The 25,196-nt window shown below is 60.5% G+C and overlaps 1 protein-coding gene across 1 annotated transcript in view; it reads right to left on the bottom strand.

The window, feature by feature from the left end:
* The window catches only part of COL7A1 (collagen type VII alpha 1 chain), a 97,207-nt gene that overhangs the window by 47,718 nt on the left and 24,293 nt on the right, over positions 1–25,196 (bottom strand). The window contains exons 29-58 of the mRNA XM_065408257.1: positions 24,845–24,988; positions 23,551–23,723; positions 21,804–21,830; positions 20,711–20,803; positions 20,404–20,507; positions 19,236–19,307; positions 18,804–18,839; positions 16,857–16,970; positions 15,735–15,761; positions 14,941–15,012; positions 14,543–14,602; positions 12,974–13,018; positions 12,238–12,273; positions 11,637–11,681; positions 9,828–9,863; positions 9,327–9,359; positions 8,147–8,218; positions 7,458–7,517; positions 6,409–6,427; positions 5,591–5,626; positions 5,446–5,490; positions 4,775–4,846; positions 4,637–4,681; positions 3,593–3,637; positions 3,128–3,208; positions 2,593–2,628; positions 2,421–2,456; positions 1,882–1,962; positions 946–981; positions 412–483 (exon numbers count right to left, since the gene is read on the bottom strand). Coding sequence (XP_065264329.1) covers positions 412–483; positions 946–981; positions 1,882–1,962; positions 2,421–2,456; positions 2,593–2,628; positions 3,128–3,208; positions 3,593–3,637; positions 4,637–4,681; positions 4,775–4,846; positions 5,446–5,490; positions 5,591–5,626; positions 6,409–6,427; positions 7,458–7,517; positions 8,147–8,218; positions 9,327–9,359; positions 9,828–9,863; positions 11,637–11,681; positions 12,238–12,273; positions 12,974–13,018; positions 14,543–14,602; positions 14,941–15,012; positions 15,735–15,761; positions 16,857–16,970; positions 18,804–18,839; positions 19,236–19,307; positions 20,404–20,507; positions 20,711–20,803; positions 21,804–21,830; positions 23,551–23,723; positions 24,845–24,988 — 1,853 coding nt within the window. The remainder of the gene's footprint in view (positions 1–411; positions 484–945; positions 982–1,881; positions 1,963–2,420; positions 2,457–2,592; positions 2,629–3,127; positions 3,209–3,592; positions 3,638–4,636; positions 4,682–4,774; positions 4,847–5,445; positions 5,491–5,590; positions 5,627–6,408; positions 6,428–7,457; positions 7,518–8,146; positions 8,219–9,326; positions 9,360–9,827; positions 9,864–11,636; positions 11,682–12,237; positions 12,274–12,973; positions 13,019–14,542; positions 14,603–14,940; positions 15,013–15,734; positions 15,762–16,856; positions 16,971–18,803; positions 18,840–19,235; positions 19,308–20,403; positions 20,508–20,710; positions 20,804–21,803; positions 21,831–23,550; positions 23,724–24,844; positions 24,989–25,196) is intronic.

Raw genomic sequence — 25,196 nt, 5'->3', positions numbered from 1 at the left:
CAGTGGTACCAAATGACAGAACAAGGAGTAATGGTCTCAAGTTGCAGTGGGGGAGGTTTAGGTTGGATATTAGGAAAAACTTTTTCACTAGGAGGGTGGTGAAGCACTGGAATGGGTTACCTAGGGAGGTGGTGGAATCTCCTTCCTTAGAGGTTTTGAAGGTCAGGCTTGACAAAGCCCTGGCTGGGATGATTTAGTTGGGGATTGGTCCTGCTTTGAGCAGGGGATTGGACTAGATGACCTCCTGAGGTCCCTTCCAACCCTCATATTCTATGATTCTAAGGAAACCCCTGGTAGGGAGGCAAGTCAGGGGGTGGGTTATCTGGGGCCCTGCCAGTGCAGGGCAATGCCAGAGGAGGTGCAGGGAACAGCCAGCAGGGATGGCCCACAACAGCCAACCAAACTACTTACAGCCAAGCCTGGTGGTCCCGGGGGGCCGATGGCTCCTGGAGGACCTTGCTCCCCTCGCTGGCCTGGCAGCCCCTGCAACAATAAAAGATCAGGTGAGAGGCAGATCCCAGCTGGGTCACAGGTAGACACGAGGGGCAGCAGCTCAGCACCAAAGGGAGAGGAGGAGTGGTGACTGCAGGGGTAAGCAGTGCCCTCGGGCCAGGGACTCTGCACGGTCAGATGGCCCCCAGGACAGCTCCACCATGCTCAGGATTTCAACACACAGCTCCAGGCCTTGGGCCCTCAGGGTAAAGCATCAGTTGCTGATCAGAGGAAGGATACTGGAATGGATGGACCCCTGTGTCAGGGAGGTGGGGCGCAGAGTAAGCTGAACCAGTGCTTTGCTCTGGTGATGCCTGGTCCCATTGCTGCAGTGTTATTCAGATACTGGCCTTGTGCATGAGACTTCGGGGTGCCCCAGGGAAAGCGGGGAGTGGGTAAGCCCCCTGCCTCGTGTGACCCGCCACCCCTCAGAATCAGGAGCTCTGTACTTACATCTCGGCCGGGGTCACCCTGCTTGCCTGGGTCACCCTAGAAAAACAAGAGAACATGGCGGTGATCATTGGGGATGGGCTCAGGCCTGACTCTAGGGCCTGGCCACCCCATGTCAGGGTGCTGCCCTGGGGGCTCCAGAGAGGCCTGGCTCACCTCACGGCATGAAAGCAGGAGAGGTCACCACCATACAGGCACCTCTGCTAACAGGGCCCCTAGACTCACTGGAAGGGAGCAGCAACCACCCAGGGAAAGCCAGCAGCACCCCTGAGCTAGCCCGGCAGCAGGCACTCAGGGAGCACGGACACAAATGAGCACAGGGCACTGCACGGCTCAGGGACACAGAGCCTCCCTCTAGGCACCGACTCAAACCCAGCTCAGGCTCCATGGCTGAAGTGAACGAGCTGATGGTCTCCATCCATCCTCAAGGGCAGGTGCCGGCACTACTGAGCCACCATTACAGCTGGCACTATCTGGCGCCCATGTTGGCATCTCAGCAGAGAGAGGTCAAGGATTGGGTGGGTCACCCTAGAGACTGTACTTCCCTTCCACCCTGGGGGTGTTACTTCAGGGTGCACTGGTGCATTGGGGCAGCTGTCGGCCTGTACGTGGAGAGCCCCACACAGCCCTGCTAGGCAACGCCTTCACCTGCCTTCCTACCGCAACCCTCAATATCGAGGCAGCTCCTTCAGCTACAGCGGGGTCCTGGAGCCTGGGGAAGGGGTCTCCCGGGCACCTGCACACCCTGCTGTCGGGTGGCGGCGCTATCAGGGGCAGGTCACGCTGCCGGGCGTATGTTACATGGCTAGCAGGACCTGGCGATACACCGATACTCCGGTTAGTGGCTCTCCTTGCAAGGAGCAGAGCCTCTCCTAGACCCCCTCCGAGGGGCAGCCTCACGCAAGGGGGATGGGATTCCCCCAGCCAGGCAACACTTACCCTTTGCCCCGCAGGGCCCATTTGCCCAGGTTTGCCATCCAAACCGTTCCGGCCATCCAGCCCCGGAGGGCCTCGGTCTCCCTGAAAGAGAACCAGGCAGTGATGGCTTTGCACCAAGGCTCCCCCATTCCTACCTCCCCCGAGAGTCCACCAGTGGGGCAGGCAGCCACATTAGCTGGGAGAACAGATGGTGCAGCACAGGATGCAGTGGAAGGAAGGACCTTCCTGCAACAGTGATGCAGGCCAGTCCTTCGGCACTCAGACTGAATGCCCCCACCCTGCCCCATGCAGACGGGCATGCTGCACTCTGCACCCCTCACTTGGGACTGCGAGCACAGGCCAAGCAGTAGGGATGCATCCCTCCTCCCCCACGAACAAGGCAAAGAGGCCCTGCCGGCTGCGCGTCCTGGTGAGAGCTCCACTTATAGACATGGTACGGCCCAATGGGGCCCCTCAAACACACCCCAGCTACACCCTCCTGCCCACCCCATGCTGGGCCCAGGCAGACTTGGCATGTTACATGAAAGTGAGGCTCTTACCTTGTCTCCTGATTGGCCTCGGTCTCCAGGGTCACCCTGTAGGGTAGGAAACAGAAGAGAACGGCTGGTCACAAGGTGAGGGGCAGAGCCAGCCAAAGCTCCCCAGCACCTGGGTGAGGAGCAGTAAGTGCTGCATCCAAAGCAGCAGAGAGGAAAGGGAACAGGGACTCACCCGAGCTCCGGGGGGGCCTCTGGGACCTTCGATCCCCTGCAAGAGGAAGGAGATGGTTCTGCTCCAGGAGTGTCAGGAGGAAATGGCTGGGGCCCACTTTCCCCCATATACTCATCACCCTGCCCCTCACCACATGAATACCTGAGAGATGAACCAGTTCCCTGTGCAGGCTCTCCCCACATGTGCATGTTCCCCAGAGGTACCAGCCCCCAGCATGCTCCATTCTTATGTGCACCTATGCCCCAAACCCAGTGCTACAGACTCCCCAACCCCTGCAATACACCCCCCCCATGCAGCCTCCCCACACTCACTGCTCCCCTGGCAGGCACCTTCCACCCCCCGCAATATGGGCATCCCTTCCCTGCGAGACAGCGCCCTTATTATGCTCCCAGGAGCTACACCCAGCCCCCCAGCTCCCTCTGCCACGCCCCCCGTCCCTCCCTTAGAGCTCGGCTTGCAGAGGCTTTCAATCCAAGGGCATTTCAGTTCCAAGTGGCACCTCCTGAGACAGATACTCCCAGGCACTGGCACCTACCCTCTCTCCAAGCAGGCCAGGTACCCCAGCCTCGCCCTTCGCACCCTTCATCCCATCCTCTCCGGGGTCCCCTGGCTCTCCCTGAAATGGAAACAGCCAATCAGAACAGATTAGACACGGGACCACAGATGTTCAGTGTTTTCAGGCAGGTGGACCAGCTGTGTCGCTCCCCTGGAACCAGATTGTACTGTATCCTCCTCCAGGTGCACCCCCCAGAGCCAAGCCCAGGTGAGCCATGCCCCTGCCAGGCAGGGAGGGAGCGGTTCCACTCCAGGACAGTCTCTCTGCAGGGCAGGTGTGGTCCATACTGCAGAGTCCTGAGTGGTACCAGAACACGCAGCGCTGTAGGCTACAGCCCAGCCTCAGGCCTGGGGCCCTCAGCTGGGCTGTCCCACTCCTGCAGAGAGAGGGCAGCTCCACAGCTCCCATCCCTCAGCAGCCCCCAGGAGGTAGTAGCAGCGTTACCTTCTCGCCTTTCTCTCCAATTCCTCCTCCAGGTCCCGAATCGATCTGTGGGGCAGAGAGAGGGGTCACATGCTATGGGGCCCAGAGCACAAACCCAACACAACCAGGGCAGGGGCAAAGAAATGCTGAGCTTACAATTCGTCCTGGGGGTCCAGGCAGCCCCTGCAGAGAAGGAGAGAGAGCCCAGCATTAGTGGAGGCCTCCAGGACATCTGCATAGACACAGCCCAAGACACAGCAGCACCCGGGGAGGGGGGGGAAGCCCCCTAAACAAGCTCTGCAGGGCTCCAAACCACCTTAGATATACCACTGAACAAGAGCTTCGGGGGCCCCCACCCGGCACAGAGCCCGAATGGAGCCCGAGCTCCAAACCTTGCCCTGAGTCAAGAAGCTGCACTGGGGGGTTCCCATGGCCAGGGCAGCTGCTCAGGGATGGCCACTGGTGCAAGCTTCTCCACGCTGCCCCCTTGCCCGGATCTGGCCCATCTCTGGGGACCAGCTAGCCTTTGGGTACTCTGCTGAGATTGCCAACTAGAGACTGGGCAAGACATCAGGCTTAGCACATTGGCTTAGCTGCCAGCACTGCTATCCTGGGCTGGCTCCAAACCAGAGACGTGGAAGGGAAAGATCATCAAACCCAGCTGCCATCGCCTGAGCTTGGGATACTTGTGCAGGGCCTGGGCGAGCATGAGGGAGGACACGTGCAGGCCCGGGCAGCATCACATGGGCCAGGGCAAATCAGCAAGTGTACAACTAAGCCTGTGTCTCTGTGGGGTGAGCGTGCAACAGGAGCAGGGGTGTGTGCACAGTGCATGCAATGGACACCCTGAGCCTGCAGCGGCTCCTCTCAGAGGATTTCCATTGTGCGTGGGTCATGGTGGTGCCCCGTGCCCTGTCTGCAGCTCTCTAGGTGTGACACTGGGGGCCCCAGCCTCACTCTACTGCAGTGCCCCAAGGAGAAGGGTCCCTATGGGGGTGGAGCACCCCAAGGTTGGGCACTAAACGCTTCATTCCAAGCGTGGCTGAAGGGGGTGCAGCTACTCACCGGTTCCCCGCGGTCGCCCTTGGCCCCTGGTACTCCAGGACTGCCCTGCAAGGAGAGAAGGGGCACAGTGAGGGGAGGGGAGAGTCAGGGAGCTGGCTGCTGGGGAAGGAGGGGGTGGGCTGCAAGTCGGGAACTTACATTTCTGCCATCATCGCCAGAGTCTCCCTGGTCACCCTTCTCCCCGGGGAGACCACGGTTTCCTGGTAGGCCCTGGTGGAGAGACAGCAGGTGAGGCAGCGGGTCCACAGCACCATGGTGACCCCCATGCTGGAGTGAGAGGCTGGGGAGCCCAGACCCAAGGAACAGGGCTGGGGAGGAGCACGGGCACTCAGGTCCAAGCAGTTATGGAGCAGGGGCCAGGCAGAAGCCCCTCCAAGAGGCCCATGGGACACGCAGCGATGGTGCTGCTGCTGCCCCTACAGAAGCTGGAATTCACCAGGCTCCCCAAGAGTGGAGGGTACCCAGCTGCCAGGGTGGGGAAAAGGGACAGTCGCCTTTCCAAACCCCACTGTAACATCATTCTCCCAGGCTCCGCCTTCTGGAGCTCACCCCAGCCAGTATCTCGGCTGCTGTCTCGCCCCCAGGCAGCACACAGGGCTCAGCTGGGCCCATTCTGCAGCTCCCCACTCACATGAGCTCAGGGGAGCGTGACAGCACGGAGTCCCATGGGGGGGCAGCACTTTGTCCATCCCCATGTCCCCATTTGGTCCCAGCAACTCCGGCCCCCTGTGCATCCCACATGCAGCCATCCCATGATCTCCTCCCCCCGCCACCCCACGGCATACACCCCTCACATCCCCCTCACTTACCCGGGGGCCCCGGTCGCCAGGTTTTCCGGGCTGACCCGACTCTCCCTGAGAGGGAAAGAGAGGGAAGTAAGAGAATGGTGGGAAAAGCCAAGTGTGGTCAAGCGGGGGAGGGGCATTGCCACAAAGCAACAGAGTGATCACTTACTTGGGTCCCCTCGTCACCCTTCTCACCACGTTCACCCTGCAGCACACACAAGAGAAAAAAAAGTCACCAGTAATCTTCCCTGACCAACAAAACATAGAGCCACCCATTCAGTGCACCCTGTGTGCAAACTCAGCACCCTAAATACCTCCAGATCCACAAGTCCCCCACCTCCCTGGAACATACCTCCACTCCACACAGCCCCCACCATCACCCGGAACACACCTCCCCTCGATACACCCCCAGGAACATGCCTCCACTCGATAAATCCCCAGGAACATGCTTCCACTCCACACTGCCCCCACCATCACCCTGAACAGACCTCTACTCTCTACACTCCCCTGGATACACCCCCAGGAACACGCCTCCACTCCACACAGCCCCTGCCATCACCCTGAACACTCCTCCACTCCACACAGCTTCCTCCCCAGGCATATGCCTCCACATAACCCACCCCCACCAGTCCCTCAAACGAACCTCCACTGGATACACCTCCACTCCACACAGCCCCCTCAAATACCTCTTGGATCCCCTGTTAAAAATAGCCTGTTGATGTTGTCATGACAATCTGGCACAGGGTCTCCATGGAAACTCCAGGATGTTGTATAATCACTGTGGCCAGAAACAGGCTCTCCACCAGCAGGAACTGTCTGAGGCAACAGTCAGAACTGTAGGACCAAGAGCCCCATCTGCCTGCTCATGGGCACCCTGGAATGCACCCAGGTCATGCCCTCCTCATCCAGAGCACCTCTACATTACCTCCTTCCCTCGCAGGCCCATCTGCCCCGCAGCTCCTGGTCTCCCCAGCTCCCCCTTCTCACCGGGTTCCCCTGGGTCACCCTAGACAAGAGAAAAATCATAGCAGAGAGAGGAGAGGCTGGGTCAATGTACAGCCAGTTGGTTACAACCCAGCACCCAGCTAAGAGAGACCCAACCCACAGCACCCATGTGAACAGTGTAGAACAAGAGGAGCCCCCCCAACACAGCCAACAGCAACCAGTGAGCCCCCCCCCACATAAACAGTGAATACCCAGAGGCACCTTCCCTCCCCCTCACACAACACAGCACCCACACATGCAGGGTAGGGAGAGTCCCCCCGTCCCCCAAACAGAGCATCCATGCAAATGGCACAAGAAGAAAGGAACCCCTCCCCCCACAGGACAGCACCTGCGGAGAGGAGTCCAGTGCACACACACAACCCAGCCCCCAGGGCAGCCAGGCAGAGGAGCCCTCCCCACACCCCCCTCACCCCACGGAGCCATTACCTTTGGGCCACTCTTGCCAGTGAGGCCGACAATCCCCTGAAAGAGAGAGGCTGTTATTGGTGACCTGGCTTCCTGCAGAGTCTGTGCCGCCCCCACTGGATGTGGTCTCAGGGGAGGCTGCAGGACATGGAGCAGCACTCGCAGGGCCTTGGGGACTGCTCCTGGGCCTTCCCATAGGCCAGGGCAATAGGAGTGGCCCCAGGGCCCCTCCAGCCAGACGCCTGATAGAGCCCTTCTTGCACATGGGGGGTGGGGGTGCAAGTCCCCAAATCCTTCCCCCACCCCAAATGCAGGTGAGCCAGGGCCCCCCACGTGTGCATAGATGGGCTCCCACTTGTGCTCACACCAGCTGCTTTTGGCTCTCTGGCCCTTTACCCACCACTATGAGGGAGAGAGGGGCACAGCCCCAGGCTGATCGATGCCACCCTGGCCCAAAGGGCACAGACTGAGCAACTCCCTCCTCAGAGAGAGCTCAGAGTCAGACATAATCCCAGGGACAGACACGAGTGGGAGCACGGCCCCATGGCCCTGATGGCACCTGGCCTGGGATGCAGGGCACAGCCAGCTGGGGGATGCCAGCCACAAGGCAGGCAGGCAAGCCTCACCCTGTCGCCCTGTTCTCCTTTGGGGCCAGGTGGGCCAGCGACACTGAATCCAGGGGGGCCCTGCAACAAAAAGAAAAGCAGGTCAGAGCAAGGCGGGCAGGACAAGCCCTTTCCAGGCTCCTCACCTGGCCAAGCTGTGGTCCTCACTGCCTCCCCCTAGCGACATTACACCCAGAGAAGATGGTGGAGCCTGGCCTGCCCTCAGGGAGGGATGGATTCCAACTCCCAGGGCAGGGAGCTACACAGGTGTGTCGGGGAGCCCCAAGCACAGGCCCAGATTTCAGACTCACTCCTGAAGAGCCCCTAAGCCACGGTGCACTGAGGAGCCACCTTGTGGGATGCAGCACCGGAGGCAGAGACCCTCTTTCCTACCCAGCTACCAGAGCTGTACGCCCCTGTCCCAGAGCGATCACCCTCTCCAGCACCAAGAGCTACTCCGGTCTCCACTCCCAGCAACATCCCTGCCCGTCCTGAGCAGGCTGCTGGCTGTGGGACTTGGGCTCCTGCCCACTAAGCGGGGAGCTGAGTCCCAAACTCACTTCAGCAAGCTGGCCCTGGGCCCGGGTCTCAGAGGGGACAGGAGAGATGGCTTTAGGCCCTGGGCCCCCGCTGAGCTGCCTGCCTCTGCCAGAGCTCCTGGCTGTGCTGGGCGCTGGAGCGATGCCTCTGACGGCCCAAATGATACTCACGCGGTCTCCTTTATCTCCTGCGTCTCCCCTGGAACCCGGGGCCCCCTCTGCTCCTGCAGGGCCTCTGTCACCCTGGAACGGAGGAAACAGCACCATCAGCCACACTGAGCTGATCCCCTCTGGACCCCAACACTGGCCCTCCCCCCACAGGTGAGACAGAGCCGCTCACTTGCTTCCCAAGGCAACGGGGGCAGGCTGGGCTCAGGATAGGATGACACTGAAAGGAGCCGGCTGGACTGACCCCAGGTGACATGGAGCCGGGAGTGGCAGGGGGTGGAAGGAATGTGCATGGGATGCTGGTGCGAGCAGCGCCAAAGCTGCCTCTGTGCAGGTGACGTTTCCACGCTGCCCCCAGCGAAGCCAAAGCCCCCCTGCTCCCAAGCATGGGGACTCCAGCCTGCTTGGCCTCAGCTTTCATTACAAGAAATATGTTTCCAGCCCTCCCAGCTGCAGAGAGCCTTCCAGTTAGGAGCTGAGCATAGCCACTGCAGCGATGGCTGCCCGCGTCTGCAGAGAGCCTGATGCGATGACCCAGTGGGGTGAGCGCCCCTGCCGATCCGACTGGAGCAGCAACTCTCAAGCCCAATGTCCTCACGTGAGTGTCAACTCTAACTCTTTCACTGCTGCTGATTTGAACAGACAGAAGGGGACGGGAGTAGGAGTGACACCCTCGGGTCCTGAGAGTTGCTGCAGGACAGGCAAGGCAGTGGGAAGAAGAGAGACACAGAACAGAGTGGCTGAAGGAGGGGAACACAGGGCAGGAATATGGCGGCCTAAAGGAGGTGTGTTCTCTCACCCAGGGCGGACCGCAGCAATAAGGCAATGAGCAGATAACGGACCAACCCTAAGCTACTACACAGAGACTGGCCTCTCCCCTCAACCTCTGGGGGCATCTCCTGGGCACTGTGGCAGTGTGCCATCCTAACCAGAAACCCTGGCCCACGGAGCAGAATCAACATGTAGTTGAGCTCGCTAGCCCTGCTGGGTAACTGCCCCCTTCCTGGGTCACATCAGCCATCACTACGCCGCAGGCCCAAGCCCCATGGCTGCATTCTGCCCTACCCTAACACACAGTGCCAGCTCGGAGTGCATCTTACAAACTGTACATTTGCAAAAGAACTAAGAGAGGCCCCTCCCACGCCAGCGCCCCACTTCTGGGGACAGGATCATTTTCAGTTACCTTCTCTCCTTTGATCCCGGAGACGCTGGAAGCCTGGAGGAGAAACACAAGGAGAGAAACTGCTGAAATCCGTGCACTGCTCCCTGCTGGCAAGGCCACCTGGAGAGAGCTCTGCCTACCCTTCATGGGAATTGCTACCTCTCACAGCCACCAGGGAGAGCACTTCTCCTTGGCCGGGTATCCACAGTAGCAGCCTTCTTCCTATCCCTGACTAAGGTCAGCACTCAAGAGAAGAGTGATGGGGTACAAAGGAAGAACCTCAACTGCTGGGGGTGCAGTAAGACCCCATAGGCAACGCCCTACTCCTGCAGTGAGTTATCTCTGCACCGACCTTCCCCCCAGCACCAACGCTGGGGGCCACTGTCCCAGCAGAACATGGTCCCGTGGTGCCTCTCCTGCCCCTTTGAGGGTCAGTTCCCACCCTGGGTGCTGGGAGCCCAGTAACACCCTTCCCGGCCCTCGAGAATGCAGTTCCTGCCTGGCAGAGAGGCGGCCACTTACCGGCTTTCCAGGTTCCCCAGGAGCACCTTGATCCCCCTAAGGGAGAGAATGACAAAGGCCAGGGGTCAGCACCCCGCCCAGGGGGCAGAGCCTTCCCGAGGGGCAGCAGCCCACCCTGCCCTGGGAGCGTGAGGAAGCCACCAGAGAGCTCCACGTGCCGAGGGTCTCAGGACTAGTTCGATTTCCTTTGAGAGCCACGGCCCATCAGCTTATCTGCCAGCGTGGCTCACTCCCGCTGGTGGTGAGCACGCCAGCCCTCTGCACCTGGCTGAGCGCTGCAGGCCAAGGTCCCCATCGGACAGTAAGGGACCCAGCTGCCATTCCTTGGGCGTTACTTATCGACAAGGAGATTCCTGTGGGGCTTGGGGCCAGACCGGAAGATTGCGTTATTGATCTCGCTATTCCCCCACACCACAGACTTTAAACGCACAGATCCAAAGAGCGCAAGGATTCCCCTTCCCCTGCAGTGCTCGGAACCCAAGCCCAGGGGCACTGGGGCTAGTGCCAGAGACCCAGACAGTGACTCGGCCAGCAGAGTGCTACTGCCCCAGCTGAGTGACAGAGCATCAGTGGTCCCATTCTCTGTACCCAGTGAGCACAGATGGCACAAGTCACAAAGGGAGGACACCTGCTTTCTGCCCTACCAGCACCCCTGGCTGGAGATGACAGGCTGGCATTGATGTGATAAGCCAAGCGGACTGCACATGGTGCCACCTCCCTCTGCAGGGCAATCCCAGCACAGGGGAGACACCTCCTCTCTAGAAAGAGCCACCTGGGGAATTTTATTTCTTCTAAGAGCTTCTCCAAGGTCCAACAGCCCTGCCCACAAGTCTCACCTATCAAGGGGGATTCCCAGCGCTTCTCTCCCCAGAGACCTAGAGCCCTGCCCTTCCTACCTGGACTCCTCCTCCACTCCTCACTTAGTCTCCAGGCACCCACCAAATGTCAGTGATGAATGCAAAGGGGCAGCAGTGTGGCAGCTGACCCCTTGTCTGTTGCATTAAGGACAGTCTGAGTATTTTCTGCACTTAGGCCCAGGGTTCCTGGCCCCTGAGGCCCAGACCTGTGGGAGGGACATTGACGAAGGCAACACTAGGGGTGCGCCGGCCCAGAGAAGACACGCGGAGGAAGAGAACTCTCCACGTTAGGAGCAATGTTGGGGACATGGGTGGAAAATCAGTGCAGCTCAGGGGCGGGCGCTGTCATCTCTCACTTCATGGATGCCCCACAAATGCTCTGCTCACCCCAAGAGCTGGCTGAGGGGCCCAGCAAGCAGGACGGACACAGGCCATACCGAAGGGTCCCTACCTTTTCCCCTCGGGGGCCGGACGGTCCTGGCAATCCCTGTTCCAGAGATTAGAGAGACAAGAGAAGCCCATGAGAGAACTGGCGGTACATTCGTTTATCCATGCAGGGAATACCAGCCGCCCCAGAGACTCACACCCCAGGCCAGAGCCAGACTGCCCAAAAACCATGGATGGAGACTCCAGCCCAATTTGTGCTGGGGCCCATTGCTTAGAAGCTGGAGGGAGGATCCCCGCCTGCCGAACTCTCCCACTGACTCAGTGTACTAAGCCAAGGCCTAGGCAGGGCAGTTACAGGAGGTTCCAATAGTCATGTCCCTTCCATGCATCCCCTGGGCCCGTCAAGCTCAGCGGAGGGGTTGGGGAGAAAAAACACGGTGCCAGATCAGCAGGGGGCGCCGCAGCAGACACATCTCAGCACAGGAGCATTCCTGCCCAGGCTGTGCAACAGTGTGGGGCTGGCACTGCCACGTTCCACCTGGGCTAGGCACACTCCCACACTCACCTCTCTGCCTGCTGGGCCCAGGCGGCCTGGAGCTCCCAGCTCCCCCTGAAACAGGAGAGAAGGCGTGAGTGGAAGCAGGACAGGATCGGTGCACACTTGGCATTTAGAAGTGAGGAAGGACCATCACACCCCCACAGCCCAGCAGGAGCCAACCTCCACCCAGAGCACACTCGTTGCTCAGCCTCCCCACCTCACCCAGTTCTCTGCTCCTCCCCCAACCATTCCCCGGCTGGGATCACACAGCACTGCTTGATCTAAGCCTCTGGCCAGCGCTCCTGCTCTCCTGAGCTGCAGGACGAGGGTGGGTTTGGGGGAAGGGGACCTTTTGGTTGTGCAGAAGCTCCCGGCGTCATGAGGGAAGCACAGAGAGCAGGCGCACTGACCCGCTGCATTGGCACAATAGAAGAGCCACTCTCCCCAACCAGCTGCTGTCCCTCATGTTCTGATCAGGGCCACAGAGGGGGCCACAAGGCTGAACAGAATGACCCAGGGCCAGGGACGGGACTGACCCAGCTTCCCTGGCAAGAGCTGTCCTGCCTACTACCCACCCCCAGCAATCGCAGGCCCTTGGCTGGGAAAGGTTAACCCAGAGTGAACCTACCTTCTTCCCTTCCAGCCCAGGGGGTCCGCGATCGCCCTGCAGAGGAAATGGAAAGAGAAAGGGAATTTCAACCGGGCTCATACTCGCCAGGGCCCCTCAGATAACCCTGCCCCCTGCAGCAGCTCCCTAGCAGCCAACAGGCAGCCTCTTTGGAGACCCAGTCGAAACAGACTAGGGCAGAGCATCCATCTTCTATACAGTCTCCTGCAGGGGTTCCAAGCTACACAGCCATAGCACGGAGCATGGTCATGCCCATCCGGGGGCCCAGAAATCCACATCCAGTTTGTCCATGTCTCTAGCACACCTGCAGACTGTGAGCCAGTCTGTCACTGGGGAGACTGCCGGCAGACAGGGATGGTCACAGGGAAATCCCAGCCTCTCCCCTGTTCAAGGCTCCGGTTTTCTCCATCACTTCTGGGGCAGAGCTTTGGTTTGGAGCAGCAGTAACAGGCAGGGGGTGGAAAGTCCCAGGGGTGTAAGTGGAGACCCCTGTTCCCTGTGCAAAGGGCATACCCTCGGGAGGTGAGAGCAGCAGCCAACAGCACTCAGCCTCAGATCAGCAGCCCTGAGTGTGGTGCCTGCTCCAATAGTGACAGGTCACCTGCTTGGTCCCAAACTCTCCTCTTGGTTGGACGGGATGTCGTGACTCAACAGCACTGTCCCAAGGGCAGAGGTGAGCCAGTGCCCGATACTCCCGGTCCCCACAGCGTAACCCTGTGCTCCAGCAAACTCTCACCTTCTCCCCTGCTTCTCCAAGTTCTCCCGGCTGCCCACGGTCTCCCTGTCACAAAAGAGACAAGTGCATCAGTGCTGGAGGGCACAGGGACCACGCCTGGGGATAGGACCTAGCTGGGAGGAGCCCCTGGGGCAACAGCGGAGGCCTTCGGCCCATTTCATCCTGCAGAGTTTCCAAGAGGCAGGCACCACTGGGCGAGTGGCCAGCAGATGCCTCCTGGGGGGATCCCATGAGCAGAGTGGACTGTAGCAACTCCCCATCTGCGTGGCCCTGCCTTCGCACCCCGGCACAGGAACACAGAACAGGCTCATGGCTCCCGCTGACTTTCCCCACTTGAGGCTGCAGTGCTGTCTCAGACTGTCCCTTGGCCATCACAGGCAGAAGGTTTCTGGCCAGAAGCCCACGCACCAAAGAGCAGGGCCTGGGGGCGGTGCCCCATCACACCCAGCTTCCCCAGAGAGTCCAGTGGGGAAAGGCTCAGACAGGCGTCCCTGTTACAGGGCAGTGACCCAGTACAGCAGGCAGGCCACCTGCGTAATAACAATTCACACTCAGCACCTCCTTCTGGGGATCTCAAGGCATGTTATCCCCACGGCTCCAGGGACACAGACAGCCTCCCCCCATTTACAGATGAGGAAACAGGTGCAGAAGGGAGGAGAAGGGGCCGTCCCAAGGTCACAGAGCACAGGACTCGCAGAACTGGGTACACCACCCACGAATCCCAACTCCCTGTCTCCACCTGGAACAGCCTGCCAGCAGGGAGGTCTTCCAAGACCCACCTTGCTTCCCTGTTCACCTGGAGGTCCTCTCGGGCCCTAGGAAAGCAAAGCAAGAATGTTACATCTCTCCACCAGGGAATCCCTGGCAAAGCCTGCTGAGGTGTGTTTTCAGGGAAGCCTGGACCTATCTCCCCACTTGATCAGAGCGAAGCGTGAGCTGGGTTGTCCAGGGGGCAGCCCGGTGGGTCAGTGGCTGAGGAGGTTGGAATCCAGGACCCACTCCTGCAGGCTCAGCCTCCGACTTCCTCAGGATACCTGTGAACACAGGGCTATTTCTTGCTCCTGCGCAGGCCTCATTGCCCGCGGTCTGAGCCAGGGCATGAGCAGCCCCCCAGCACTGCGCCTGCTCTGTGCAGACCCCAGTTGGAAGGCTGCTTTACCAGAGCGGAGAGTGGGGAGGCTCCTGGCTGAGGTGGCTTTTAGGACTGCCATCCGGCTGCCCCAAGAGCAGCCAGCCAAGTACATGAGCTCCTCCACCCCTGGGGCAGGGCTTGCCAAGCTGCCATCCAGCTGGGGAGAGGCAGGGCTGGCTCTAGGGAGACCACCAGCAGAGCGCTGGCCCAGTGGGTCTCATGCAGCCTCTGATCCAGAGGCTTTCTCCTGCCCTGCTTGGGGCATGGGCTCACGGGTCTAATTGGCCTTTCCCAGCTCTGACCACAGAGCCCTAGAGCGGTTCGCTGTTCCCCACTCAGGGGACCTGCTGTTCAAGGCTCCACAGGCCTGCAGGGTGCTCCACGCCAGCTGGGTTCATTCCACCAGGGCATGGCTTACCTCCTCTTATGGGACTCACCCGATCTCCTGGGTCCCCTTGGCGACCCGGCGGTCCTGGAAAACCTTCTTCCCCATCACCCTGGGGACAAAGAGCAAAGGAAGTGCCCAGAAAAGACAAAGGCAACATATCTCAGGGAACTCGAGGGGACAGGAGCCAACAAGGTCGGCTCTTTGAGCCCCTGCTCCTCCAGGTTAGCAGGGTGGGATCCAGGGAAACGAGGCCACTACAAGCCACAGCAAAGCCTCCTACCATGTGTGCATTGCCCCGGTCATGGCATCAAATGCCTTTGTGCAGAAGGGAGACCAGAGCACAATCCCACGGTGGATTGGGGGGGCGAGGGACGGCAGCAGATCCTGCACTAGCACAACTTGGGCTTTCCTGCGGCCCCTGCCTCTCACCACAGCCCCTCCTCTTACCTTGTCTCCTTTCTGTCCTGGGGGCCCAGCAGGTCCCCGGGGCCCAGGGGAACCAGGGTCGCCAGGCAAGCCCTGAGGAACAAGAGAGAAAGAAAGAGCTGAGACCAACCTGAGCAGCACAGAGACCAGCCCTGAGTGACACGGGGGCAGCGGCCTCCTCAGCCCAGCCACGGCGTTGATGGGAAGCCAGCCTCAGCACAAGGTTAACACTGCCCACATCTAGCAAGGGGAATTTCCCTTTCTATGGAGCCTTATTCTGCCCCTTCCCTAACTCATACCCCCCCCATCCCAGTCCTCCTCACCCAACTTCCCCCCCACACACCCTCCCAACAGAGTCACCCTCCCCCCATCCCCACCTGCCATGCATCTCCACTCCTGGCCCTGGCATGGCAGGGGGAGGTACTCACCGGGATGCCTGGCTCTCCTCCGGGAGATACCCCATCAATCAGCCCGGGGGGGCCCTAGGGAGACAATCACAGGGAGCTCAGATATCACGTCACACTCCTCCTACCCCTCTCACCCGGCTATGCCCTGACGGCCCCACGAGCTCGCTCTGCACCCAAACACAGCCCACCCACCCAGGGGAGCGTGTCTTGGCTCAGCCCTGTGGCTAACTGGCTGCAGCTCCCACAGGCCAGCTCCACAATGCAGGGAGCAGAGCCCACTCCTGTCCTGTCACAGCATTGCGGGACCCCACCCGCTGGCGTGAAGGGGCAAGTGCTGCCGAGCATCACAGCCTGTCAGCCTCTCCCAGGCCAGAGCGCAGCACGCAGGGGAAGAGGCAGGTCACTTACCCGCTCCCCTCGCTCGCCTTTCGCCCCCTGCAAGAGGAAATACACAGGGTTAAAGGGAGAGCTCCCTGCACCTGGCATCCTAGCGCCCCCTGGGCAGCCCTGGGCACGCAATGCTCAGTGGGTTTGGTGCAGTCACAGCCCAAGGCACCTGGCGGGGAAACCACAAGCAAAGATACAGCTCAGCATGATGCCCACCCACCAGAAGCAGCCACATGAGTATCTGGCTCGTGTGCGCACACCTGGCCAGGGGCCACGTGTGCATGGGTGAGAGACCCACGGGAACACACAGTGCGCACACATGGGGGGGGGATAATGCACGTACAGCAGGAGGCAGCAGAATCAGGGGGGCAATGGGGGCTAATTTCCATTGTGGGGGTTGATCTGTTTCCACCCCTGTAGCCAGGGAGGGTGCAAGATGGAGCAGCCTGGGGAGGGGGAACGCCTGGATGCGGGGGCTGGAGCCGAGCTGGGCGGGGAAAGGACGGCTAGGCAGAGCCACATCGTTTAGGGGACAGAGAAGGGCTGTTTCCCTTCGAGGACAGGACCCCCTAGCAGTTGCATAAGAGCAGCAGCCAGGAAGGGGAGGAAGGAGCCAGGCGGGTGGCTGCTCTGGGCGCCCGGGACAGGGGAGCAGGGATTCCGTGCCAGCGCAGCTGCCCTAACCGTACCGCTTCCTCAGCCTGCTGTGTGCCTCCGACGCCCAGGTGAGGGCCTGCCCCACCACCTTTCCCCAGCCCCGCTGCTGCCCGAGCCCCAGGCACTGCCTGAGCTTCTTCTGCAGCCCAGGCTCCTGGGTGCACACCCCAACCCGAAACCTCAGCCCCCCCAGGCCAGGCGAGCTTCCCACAGGCAGGGCCTGGCTGTGTGGAAGGTGCTGGGGCAGGCTGCTGTATGCACGGGGTGGGGGGGAGCTGCATGCCTGGGGAGGCAAGGCATGGCAGGGCCTGCGTGCATGGAAGGAGCTGTGGAGGGGTTGCGCGGGGGCTGCCGTGCGGGTGCACGGTGTTGTGGAGGAGGCTGTTTGCTTGCATGCACAGGGGAGGGGGCACGATGTGTCTCTTCATCTAGCTGCCCGGGGCAAGGCCTCTGAACAGCTCCTCCCAAGCAGGAGGGGGAACGCACCTTGACAAACTCTCCGGCAGGTCCTGCTGGCCCTGGAGGTCCAATGGGCCCAGGAGGTCCTGGATCACCGACTGCTCCTCTAGGCCCAGGGTTCCCAGGGAGGCCAGGATTTCCCTAGAGAATCAGAGAGGCTCCATCAGTGCTCTGTGCTGGGGAGCAAGTGCACCACGGACTGAGGACCCTGGATTTTGGGATGAGCCCCTGCAGCCAGCCATGCAGGTCTGCAGCGCAGCCATCAAACCCAAGTGTTGTCCAGCCAGTGCTCATATGCTGCCCACACTGCCCAGCATGTCTGTGTGCAGACTCTGCTGTAGCCTGGCACAGCTTTGCCCTAGATGCAGGGCCCTCAGTCTCTGTGGAACAGGGTGATGGCAGAAGGCCTCCTCACTCCATGTGCTGGCAGCCCCAGAGTTGGTGGCCCAGCAGCAAGGAGTCTAAGAACCTCAGTGCGAGGCCTAGAGGGTGACAGATCCAGGCAGGGCTGCTGGGAGGGCTGGATCCCTGCTCATCTGGCACTGGGCAAGCCTGCGAGTCCCTCAAACCTCCAGCCACAGGGCAGGGACAGCACTGAGAAGCACTGGTGTAGTATAACTTCTATATCTGAGGGGGCAGCTCCAGTCAGGCTAACGGGACTGCATGTGCAGGGGCAAATTCCGCACCTGCCTGAGGCTTGCACTTCGGGGGGGCAATGCCCCACCACCCTCCCAAACTATGCCCATGTTGAGGAGGCCTGAGAGGGCAGGGTCCATAGAATAAGAGCTGAGCACAGATCTATTCAGAGCAGAAGTGCCCTGGGGACACCAATCCTCGTGCAATCGGAGATTCATCGGAACGCTCTCGGTGCCACTGAACGGATGCCAGAGGTTCACACCATGGGGTGGAGAGATACAAAGCCGCCCCCCACACACACAGTCTCACTGGGGGTGCCAGGGCCCTGGGCTACAGGACCTCTCCTTTCGTTCCTGTACCCCAATGACCGCACAGTCCAAACCTGCTTTCTACTACGTACCGGACTCCCAGGCTCCCCTTTCCGGCCAGGCAGCCTCCCTCCTCCGTTCACAATCACTCCTGGATCTCCCTACACAAAACAGAAGTCCAAACCTCAGCGCACCAGCCCAGCCCCGTATACAAGTGCCTCAGCTTCTCTGGGAGAAGACATGGCAGCTGTACCAGCAACATTGCACCACAGTTCAGGACGGGCAGTGAAGAAGGAATCGGGGAAGGCTGCCCAGAGTTACCAGAGCTGGACTCTGGCCAGGACGTGGAGGTGACTCTTGGGCAATGGGCCAGGGGACCATTAGTGGCCAGGAACTCAGTTTTATGACTTATCCAGCAGCACAGCATCCCTGGCACCAGGAGATGGCACCGAGATCAAAGGAGAGCAATCCCTACTGAGTTGTTCACAGCACTCCAGAGCCAATGGCGTCTCCACTCCAAGCATTGAGCTGGTTCCACCCTGCTCAGCTTGGGAGTGCTGCTGTGACCCCAGTATGAAGTGTGTGTAATTTACAGGGAGGTGTCTAACTGGATCTAAGGTGGAGAGCCTCCCTCTTGCCAACGCCAGAACCTGCTCCTGGCAGCACTGCCTGGTAGGGCTGCGGGACACAGAGCTTGGAGGGATTAGGGGTTACATAAGGTGGGAGGGGCCTGTGGGACACACACCCCCCCCCCACGGCTAGGTGCCAGCAGAGGCTGCTGCAGACAGAACTCGCTCGCTGTTTCCAAGCGGAGCCTTTGGGATTGCCCTGCTTGGTGGGGAATCCAAGATGGTGGCCACGTTAGGTGGCACTGGACGGGATGCACTTCTACCTACCGGCTCGCCTTTCTCTCCCCGCTGCCCGGGAGGCCCCACTGGGCCCTGCTCCCCCTGGAAGGCAAAGGCAACAGTGAGCAGGGGTGCTCCAGAACAGGGAGCAAGGCTAACGGGGAAGCGGGAGCTCTACCTACCGGGAGCCCTCGGAGGCCGGGAATGCCTTGTCTACCCTGGAAAAAAAATAAAAAAAAATCAAACAACAAGATGAGGAGTGTCCTCCGGCCAAGGGAGCAGGCGACTGAAGCCGAGAGATCAGGTATGCACGTGGCCATGCACGGAGCAGGACGCAGACACAGAAGCAATAGAGCAGGGTAATCACTACAGTCCATGGCACTGAAGTTACAGTCACCACAGGCAGGAGGTAGGGCCTGGAAGGGGATCGACACGGGAGATGACAGGGTCAGAGACCCATTTAATCTGGACTTCTACAGCCCTCGTTACATGGGATGAAGTCAAGTAATAGCCAGTGCTGCAAAGTATCACGGGAAGGGGGATGCAAATCACCTGGGGGGCAAAGAACAATGGTAAATATGGCCCAAGAGGAGGAACTAGGAGGAACTACTTACCGGCTGGCCAGGAGAGCCAGAGTTGCCAGGGCGACCAGGGCTTCCTGGGATCCCATCCGCTCCTGGGAATCCCTGGGAATGGAGAAGGGAATAAACCAGCAGGTCCTGGCTCTGCTCTGGCCACTGCCCCCACCATTCCCAGGCAGATTCACGCCCCAGAGTGAAAAGCCATTTACATTCAAAGCCATCCCAGAGTGCTGAGCCATGCCGGGGCAGCCACGGGGGCTACTTTTGGGACAGGGCATCTCAGCTTAGAGGGTCCCATCAGCTGGGATTTGGCCAAAGCTCTTACTGCAGAACCCCATTTGGACTTGCTTGTAGCTCCCCAAGCGATTCCATGGGGATAGAATCTCTCCTGGGTCCCAGTGCCAGAGAAACCCCAGAAGAAAGGGGGTTGTGAAAGTTAGTTGCATCCCCAGCACTGCCAATGGCCCTGGTACCTCTGACCCAGCCTGTCCATGCCCCTGGTACCCAGCACTGCCAATGGCCCCGGTACCTCTGACCCAGCCTGTCCATGCCCCTGGTACCCAGCACTGCCAATGGCCCCGGTACCTCTGACCCAGCCTGTCCATGCCCCTGGTACCCAGCACTGCCAATGGCCCCGGTACCTCTGACCCAGCCTGTCCATGCCCCTGGTACTCAGCACCGCCACTGGCCCTAGCACCTCTGATCCAGCGCTATCCGTGCCCCTGGCACCCAGTACCACCAATGGCCCCGGTACCTCTGACTCAGCCTGTCCATGCCCTGGTACCCAGCACCGCCAATGGCCCCAGTACCTTTTACCCAGTGTTGTCTGTGCCCTGGTACCCAGCACCACCAATGGCCCCAGTACCTCTGACCCAGCGTTGTCTGTGCCCTGGTACCCAGCACTGCCAATGGCCCCGGTACCTCTTACCCAGCCTGTCCATACCCCTGGAACCCAGCACCGCCAATGGCTCTAGTACCTCTTACCCAGCCTGTCCATATCCCTGGTACCCAGAACCGCCAATGGCCCCGGTACCTCTTACCCAGCCTGTCCGTACCCCTGGTACCCAGAACCGCCAATGGCCCCGGTACCTCTTACCCAGCCTGTCCGTACCCCTGGAACCCAGCACTGCCAATGGCTCTAGTACCTCTTACCCAGCCTGTCCGTACCCCTGGTACCCAGAACTGCCAATGGCCCCCGTACCTCTGACCCAGCCTGTCCGTGCCCTGGTACCCAGCACCGCCAATGGGCCTAGTGCCTTGTACTCGGTGCTGTTCATGCCCCTTGTGCCCAGCACTGCCAATGGGCTTCAAGGGCATGCGTGCCACCAATAGGGACACCAAGGGGCTCCATAGTGGACATGGGCCTGGGGGATGCACCCAGAGGGACCCCAGGGCTCCGGCTCGGAAGGAGATCAGAGTTGAACAAAGTGGATGTTCTGCCCCTACAATGCAGCCATCCAGCCCTGGCCCCTCCCCCACGGCACGGGATGTGAAGGGCACTCACTCACTCTTTCCCCCTTCTGGCCTGGCCGCTCGATGATCTCGCCTGGGGCACCCCGTGGCCCCATTGGTCCTGGGGGGCCCGGAAGCCCATTGAGCCCCTAGAAAGGAGAGGAGAGAAAACAGCCATGGAGAAATGACACGGGGTTATTACGTGGGGATGCGCCCCCAGTGGTAAGGGCAGGCTCGGGGCCTTGGGAGGCTGTAACGATGCTGGTTCTGGTGGGACCCAACTGAGAGTATTAATTTAGGACAAACTGCTTAAAGCAGGGCAGTTACAGCCCAAGGCTAGGGTTTCTATGCAAACCAAACCTTGTCTTAGACACCTGATTTGACCTCCTTTATACCAGATTTGGTGCCACTACAGGACCTTGGTTGCAACAATGATCTATATGGTCCCAGATTATATTAATAACGTCACAGAGGCCCCTCTGTGCCCATCACCCTGCAGCACCTCCTTCTCCTGCTCTCTGCGCCTCTCCAAAGAAGAGGCAGGACGATTAGCTGCCACAAGAAGCTTTCCCAGGCCAGGCCAGTGAGGGCCCCCGAGGAGCTCAGCGCAGCAGGAGGCCCAGGGAGGGGTCCCTTGATCTCCCCCTGCCTGCTTACTGGGGATTTGTAATAAGGCCCCCTAAAAGCCCCCACGCTACTCCTCACATGAGCCCTCACTGCGCAGAGGCTCTGGGGCTGTCAGCGGCATCACCCCTCAGCTGAGCTCAGTCCCAGCCCATTTCCAGGCATGCCTGGTGCCTTGGCGAGGCCCTGACACTAACACGGGGTCTGCACCCGACCCACACTGAGTGCAGGGAGAGCTCAGCACCACAACCCCACAACCCAGGGGCCCACACACAGAGGGGGGTGTTACCGGGTCTCCAGGGGGGCCAGGCTGCCCCACACGTCCTTTCTGCCCCTGCACAGAGAGACAAAGACAGGAATGAATGGCCGTTCCTGCTCCCAGGACGCAGGCTGATCAGCAGTCAGAGCTTCTAAATCCATCAGCTAAGCCACTAAACCAACGCGATTTCGCAGGCCCTGGGAGGGGAGCAGACCCTCCCCCGCCCTGCACCCCGGCACCCCTCCAGCAAATCCTGTAATACTCACAGTCTGGCCGGGCTCCCCCTTCTCACCCTGCAGCAAAACAGCAAAGAGGCCAGTTAGTGGGCAGCGCAGCCACAGGCGGAAGAGCCACCCGTGGGCAGCTCCACCTCCTGCACCTAGGCCCAGCCATTCCCCAGGGCAGCTCAGACAGCGATGGGGCTGGCCAGGCTGCACCAGGAGTCAGCACAGAGCTGGCAGGGAAAAGCCATCACCCCACCCGCCTCTCCCCACCTTCCTGGCCCGGGGCCTCGTGCTCTCACACCCACCACCGTGGCAGATACCCCTGGGGGTGGAGCGCCCTCACCTCCCAAGGGCACCTCGCTATCTCCTGACTCCCCACTTTACCAGAGCCTGGAGTCCTCTCGCCCACCCCCTCTCCAGTACGCTGCCCCAACCCAACCAGCCCTTTCACGCTGCCTCCCCTCCCACTGCACTGATCCCCCACAATAACTCCATGCTGGCCCATCCCCCCCAGCTCCAGGAGGGGTCCGGCTATCTGCAGTCGCTCTCCTGCAGCCCCGTCTAGGGCCGGCTTCCTCGTGGGAGGAAGCTGCAGAGGTGCTGACTGGCGTGGGACTCACCTTGGGACACTGAACTGTGCAGGGCTCCAGCTGAGGGGGAAAAGTTCTGCATTAAAGAGTGCCCTGGGCAGCCAAGTCAGCTCGACCCCGTGCCAAGCCCCTGGGGCAGGGAGCAGCACCCCCCACCTGCAGGGGGACATTATACACGTGGGCCACAGAGATGCTGCATGGGCAGGGGGAAGGGAGAGCTGCCCCCAGCCCCACGGCTTCAGTCACCTGCAGCTTCCTATCCCCCCACCCAACAGCAGCTCCAACCTGGCTCTGGGATAGCTCCCAGGCCTGCAGTTGGGGGCAGTGCCGGGGCCAGGGTTGCCAACTGTCTAATCACACAAACCCAGACACCCTTGCCCCTTCCCCGCCCCTTCCCTAAGGCCCCACCCCTTCTCTGAGGCCATATCCCGCTCATTCCATTCCCCCTCCCTCCATCGCTTGCTCTCCCACACCTTCACTCACTTTCACCGGGCTGGGGCTGGGGTGCGGGAGTTGGTACGGGCTGTGGGCTCCGGAGTGGACTCAGAGATGGGGCACGGGTTTGGAGTGTGGGAGGGGGCTCAGGTTGCAGGCTCTGGGAGGGAGTTTGGATGCAGGAGGGGGCTCAGGGTACAGGCTCTGGGAAGGAATTTGGGTGCAGGAGGGGACTCAGGGCTGGGACAGGGGGTTGGAGTGTGTGGGGGGGTGAGGGGTGCAGGCTCTGGGAGGGAGTTTGGGTGCAGGAGAGGGCTCAGGGCTGGGGCAGGGGGTTGGGGTGCAGGAGGGGTGCAGGCTACAGCTGGGTGGCACTTACCTCAGGCAGCTCCCAGTTGGCGGCGCAGTGGGGCTAAGGCAGGCTCTCTGCCTGCCCTGCTGGCATGTCCCTGCGGCCCCTGGGTGGGTGGGCAGGGGGCTCCGCATGCTGCCATTGCCTGCAGGCACTGCCCCTGCAGCTCCCATTGGCCGCAGTTCCCAGCTGCTGCGGAGTCAATGCTCGGGGCAGGGGCAGCACGTGGAGATCCTGCCTTAGTCCTGCTGTGCCACCGGACTTTTAGCGGCCTAAAATCTCCCAGTTTGGCTTCAGTAGCCTCCAGGAGCTAGAGACCAATTCTGGGAGACTCCTGGCAAAACCGGGAGGGTTGGCAATCCTACCGGGGCAGAAGGCAGCTTCCCCCTGGCAGGCCACTCCCCCCTCTTACCCTGTCTGTGACAGTCACCCTGCAGAGGGTGCTGGCGAGCCTGTCCTCCAGCTCTGACAGACCGGCCCTCGAATCCTTGGCATAGAAAACATGGCGTGGGTCTTCATTGGTGACAATGCGGCGCAGCTGCTCACGATCTGCCCCGTCCATGCCCACCGCCAGCACCTGGATCCCTGCACAGAGCAGCAGACAGGAGCCTCAGGGGGACCAGCCTGGCACTAACCCCCCTGGACCCACTACTCAGGGGAGTGAAGGGAAAGGGGTTAGAGGCTCCGGCACTACTGCCCTGAGCAGGGGTTTTGACCAACCCAGCAGTAAAGGGGAGAGGGAGAAGGTGCCCCCACAATCCCCTTCCTTCCTGCTACTTACCACCCCTCCCCCACACACCCCTCCTTTCCCACCATTGTCCACTCCTTTCCTACCCTCCTGCCCTCTTCCTCCTTCCTCAGCCCCCCCAACTATTGCCTGATGTGACAAAGTGGGAACATTTTGTAATACTTTTATGAGTCTGGTTGGTGCCTCGGTTTCCCCCATATGCTGAATTGTTACCTAGTGGGTGGAAAAGGACTGTTTGTTCTCGGGGCAGGCTCGGGACAGGCCTAGCTGTCTGGGACTTATGCCCTATATCAGTGGAGCATCGGAGAAGACAACGGCAAATCCAATTGCTCAGACATTGGCACTTAGCACTCAATGACCCAGAGGGAGGCTGAACAGCATTTCCCCAGGGCGAGAACAAAGGACTGGAAAAGGGTGAGGTGGGGGGGATCAGAGCTAGCTACTGGAAGGCGTCTGGGCTCTCACCTGGAGTCTGATGGAGAAGATCAGACGGAGGGAGACAGACACAGCTTGAACCAAGGGGTCACTACAGCTTGGCTGGGCTCTACTAACCAGAATGGTCTGTGCTTTAACCTTCAGTTCTCTAGACTACCCTAAGGCCTTCCTACGCCCTGCTCCAGTTAGCGAATTAACCTGACTGTGGAAGTGTCACTGCAAACGCTCGGCGAGGTGCATTGATCCCCCCCAAGAGCGGGCAAGTCTCCCTCGGGGTCTGTCTCAGCTGGACTTGCTGAACAGTGTGAAACAGGAAAGCTGCAGGTACTGAGGACCAGTCAAAGGAGGCGGTGAAGCCGAGTGGTTTACCCTGGAGAAAGCGCGAGACCCGGAGGGGGACTGGCATGCTGAAGGGGTTCCAAAGCTGGGGGTGTAGCACCGATCATGTGGGTCTGCGACACCCATCCCACCCTCTCCACCTGGCTCAAACGCCACATCCCAGCTCCAGGGATCCAGCTCTCACCTGCTGCCTTGATCTCCCTGGCCGGCCCAATGGCATCGTCACCAGAGGGGCTGTCTGCCAGCACCACCAGCACCCCTGGCACACCAGGCCGGCGCCCTGCACTGGGGCTCAGCATGTAGGTCCTGGCAAAGTTGATGGCAGCTCCTGCAGAGAGAAAGGGTATCACTACAAAGCAGGTTTGATGCCACCCCCATCTCACCCCCCATAGGGCCCCGCCACCTCCGTCCCCTCCCCCATCACCACTCACCCCCACCCAAGGTTAACTCTAGAGCGGGACCTTAGCCAACTGGGAAGGTGTTCCCATGGCCTGGGGGTGCAGAGTCCAACCCGCCACTGCACAGGACTCTCAGAG

This window comes from Emys orbicularis, chromosome 7, assembly GCF_028017835.1.
Source record: "Emys orbicularis isolate rEmyOrb1 chromosome 7, rEmyOrb1.hap1, whole genome shotgun sequence".
Lineage (NCBI taxonomy): Eukaryota > Metazoa > Chordata > Testudines > Emydidae > Emys > Emys orbicularis.
This window is presented reverse-complemented; position numbering and strand designations above follow the sequence as displayed.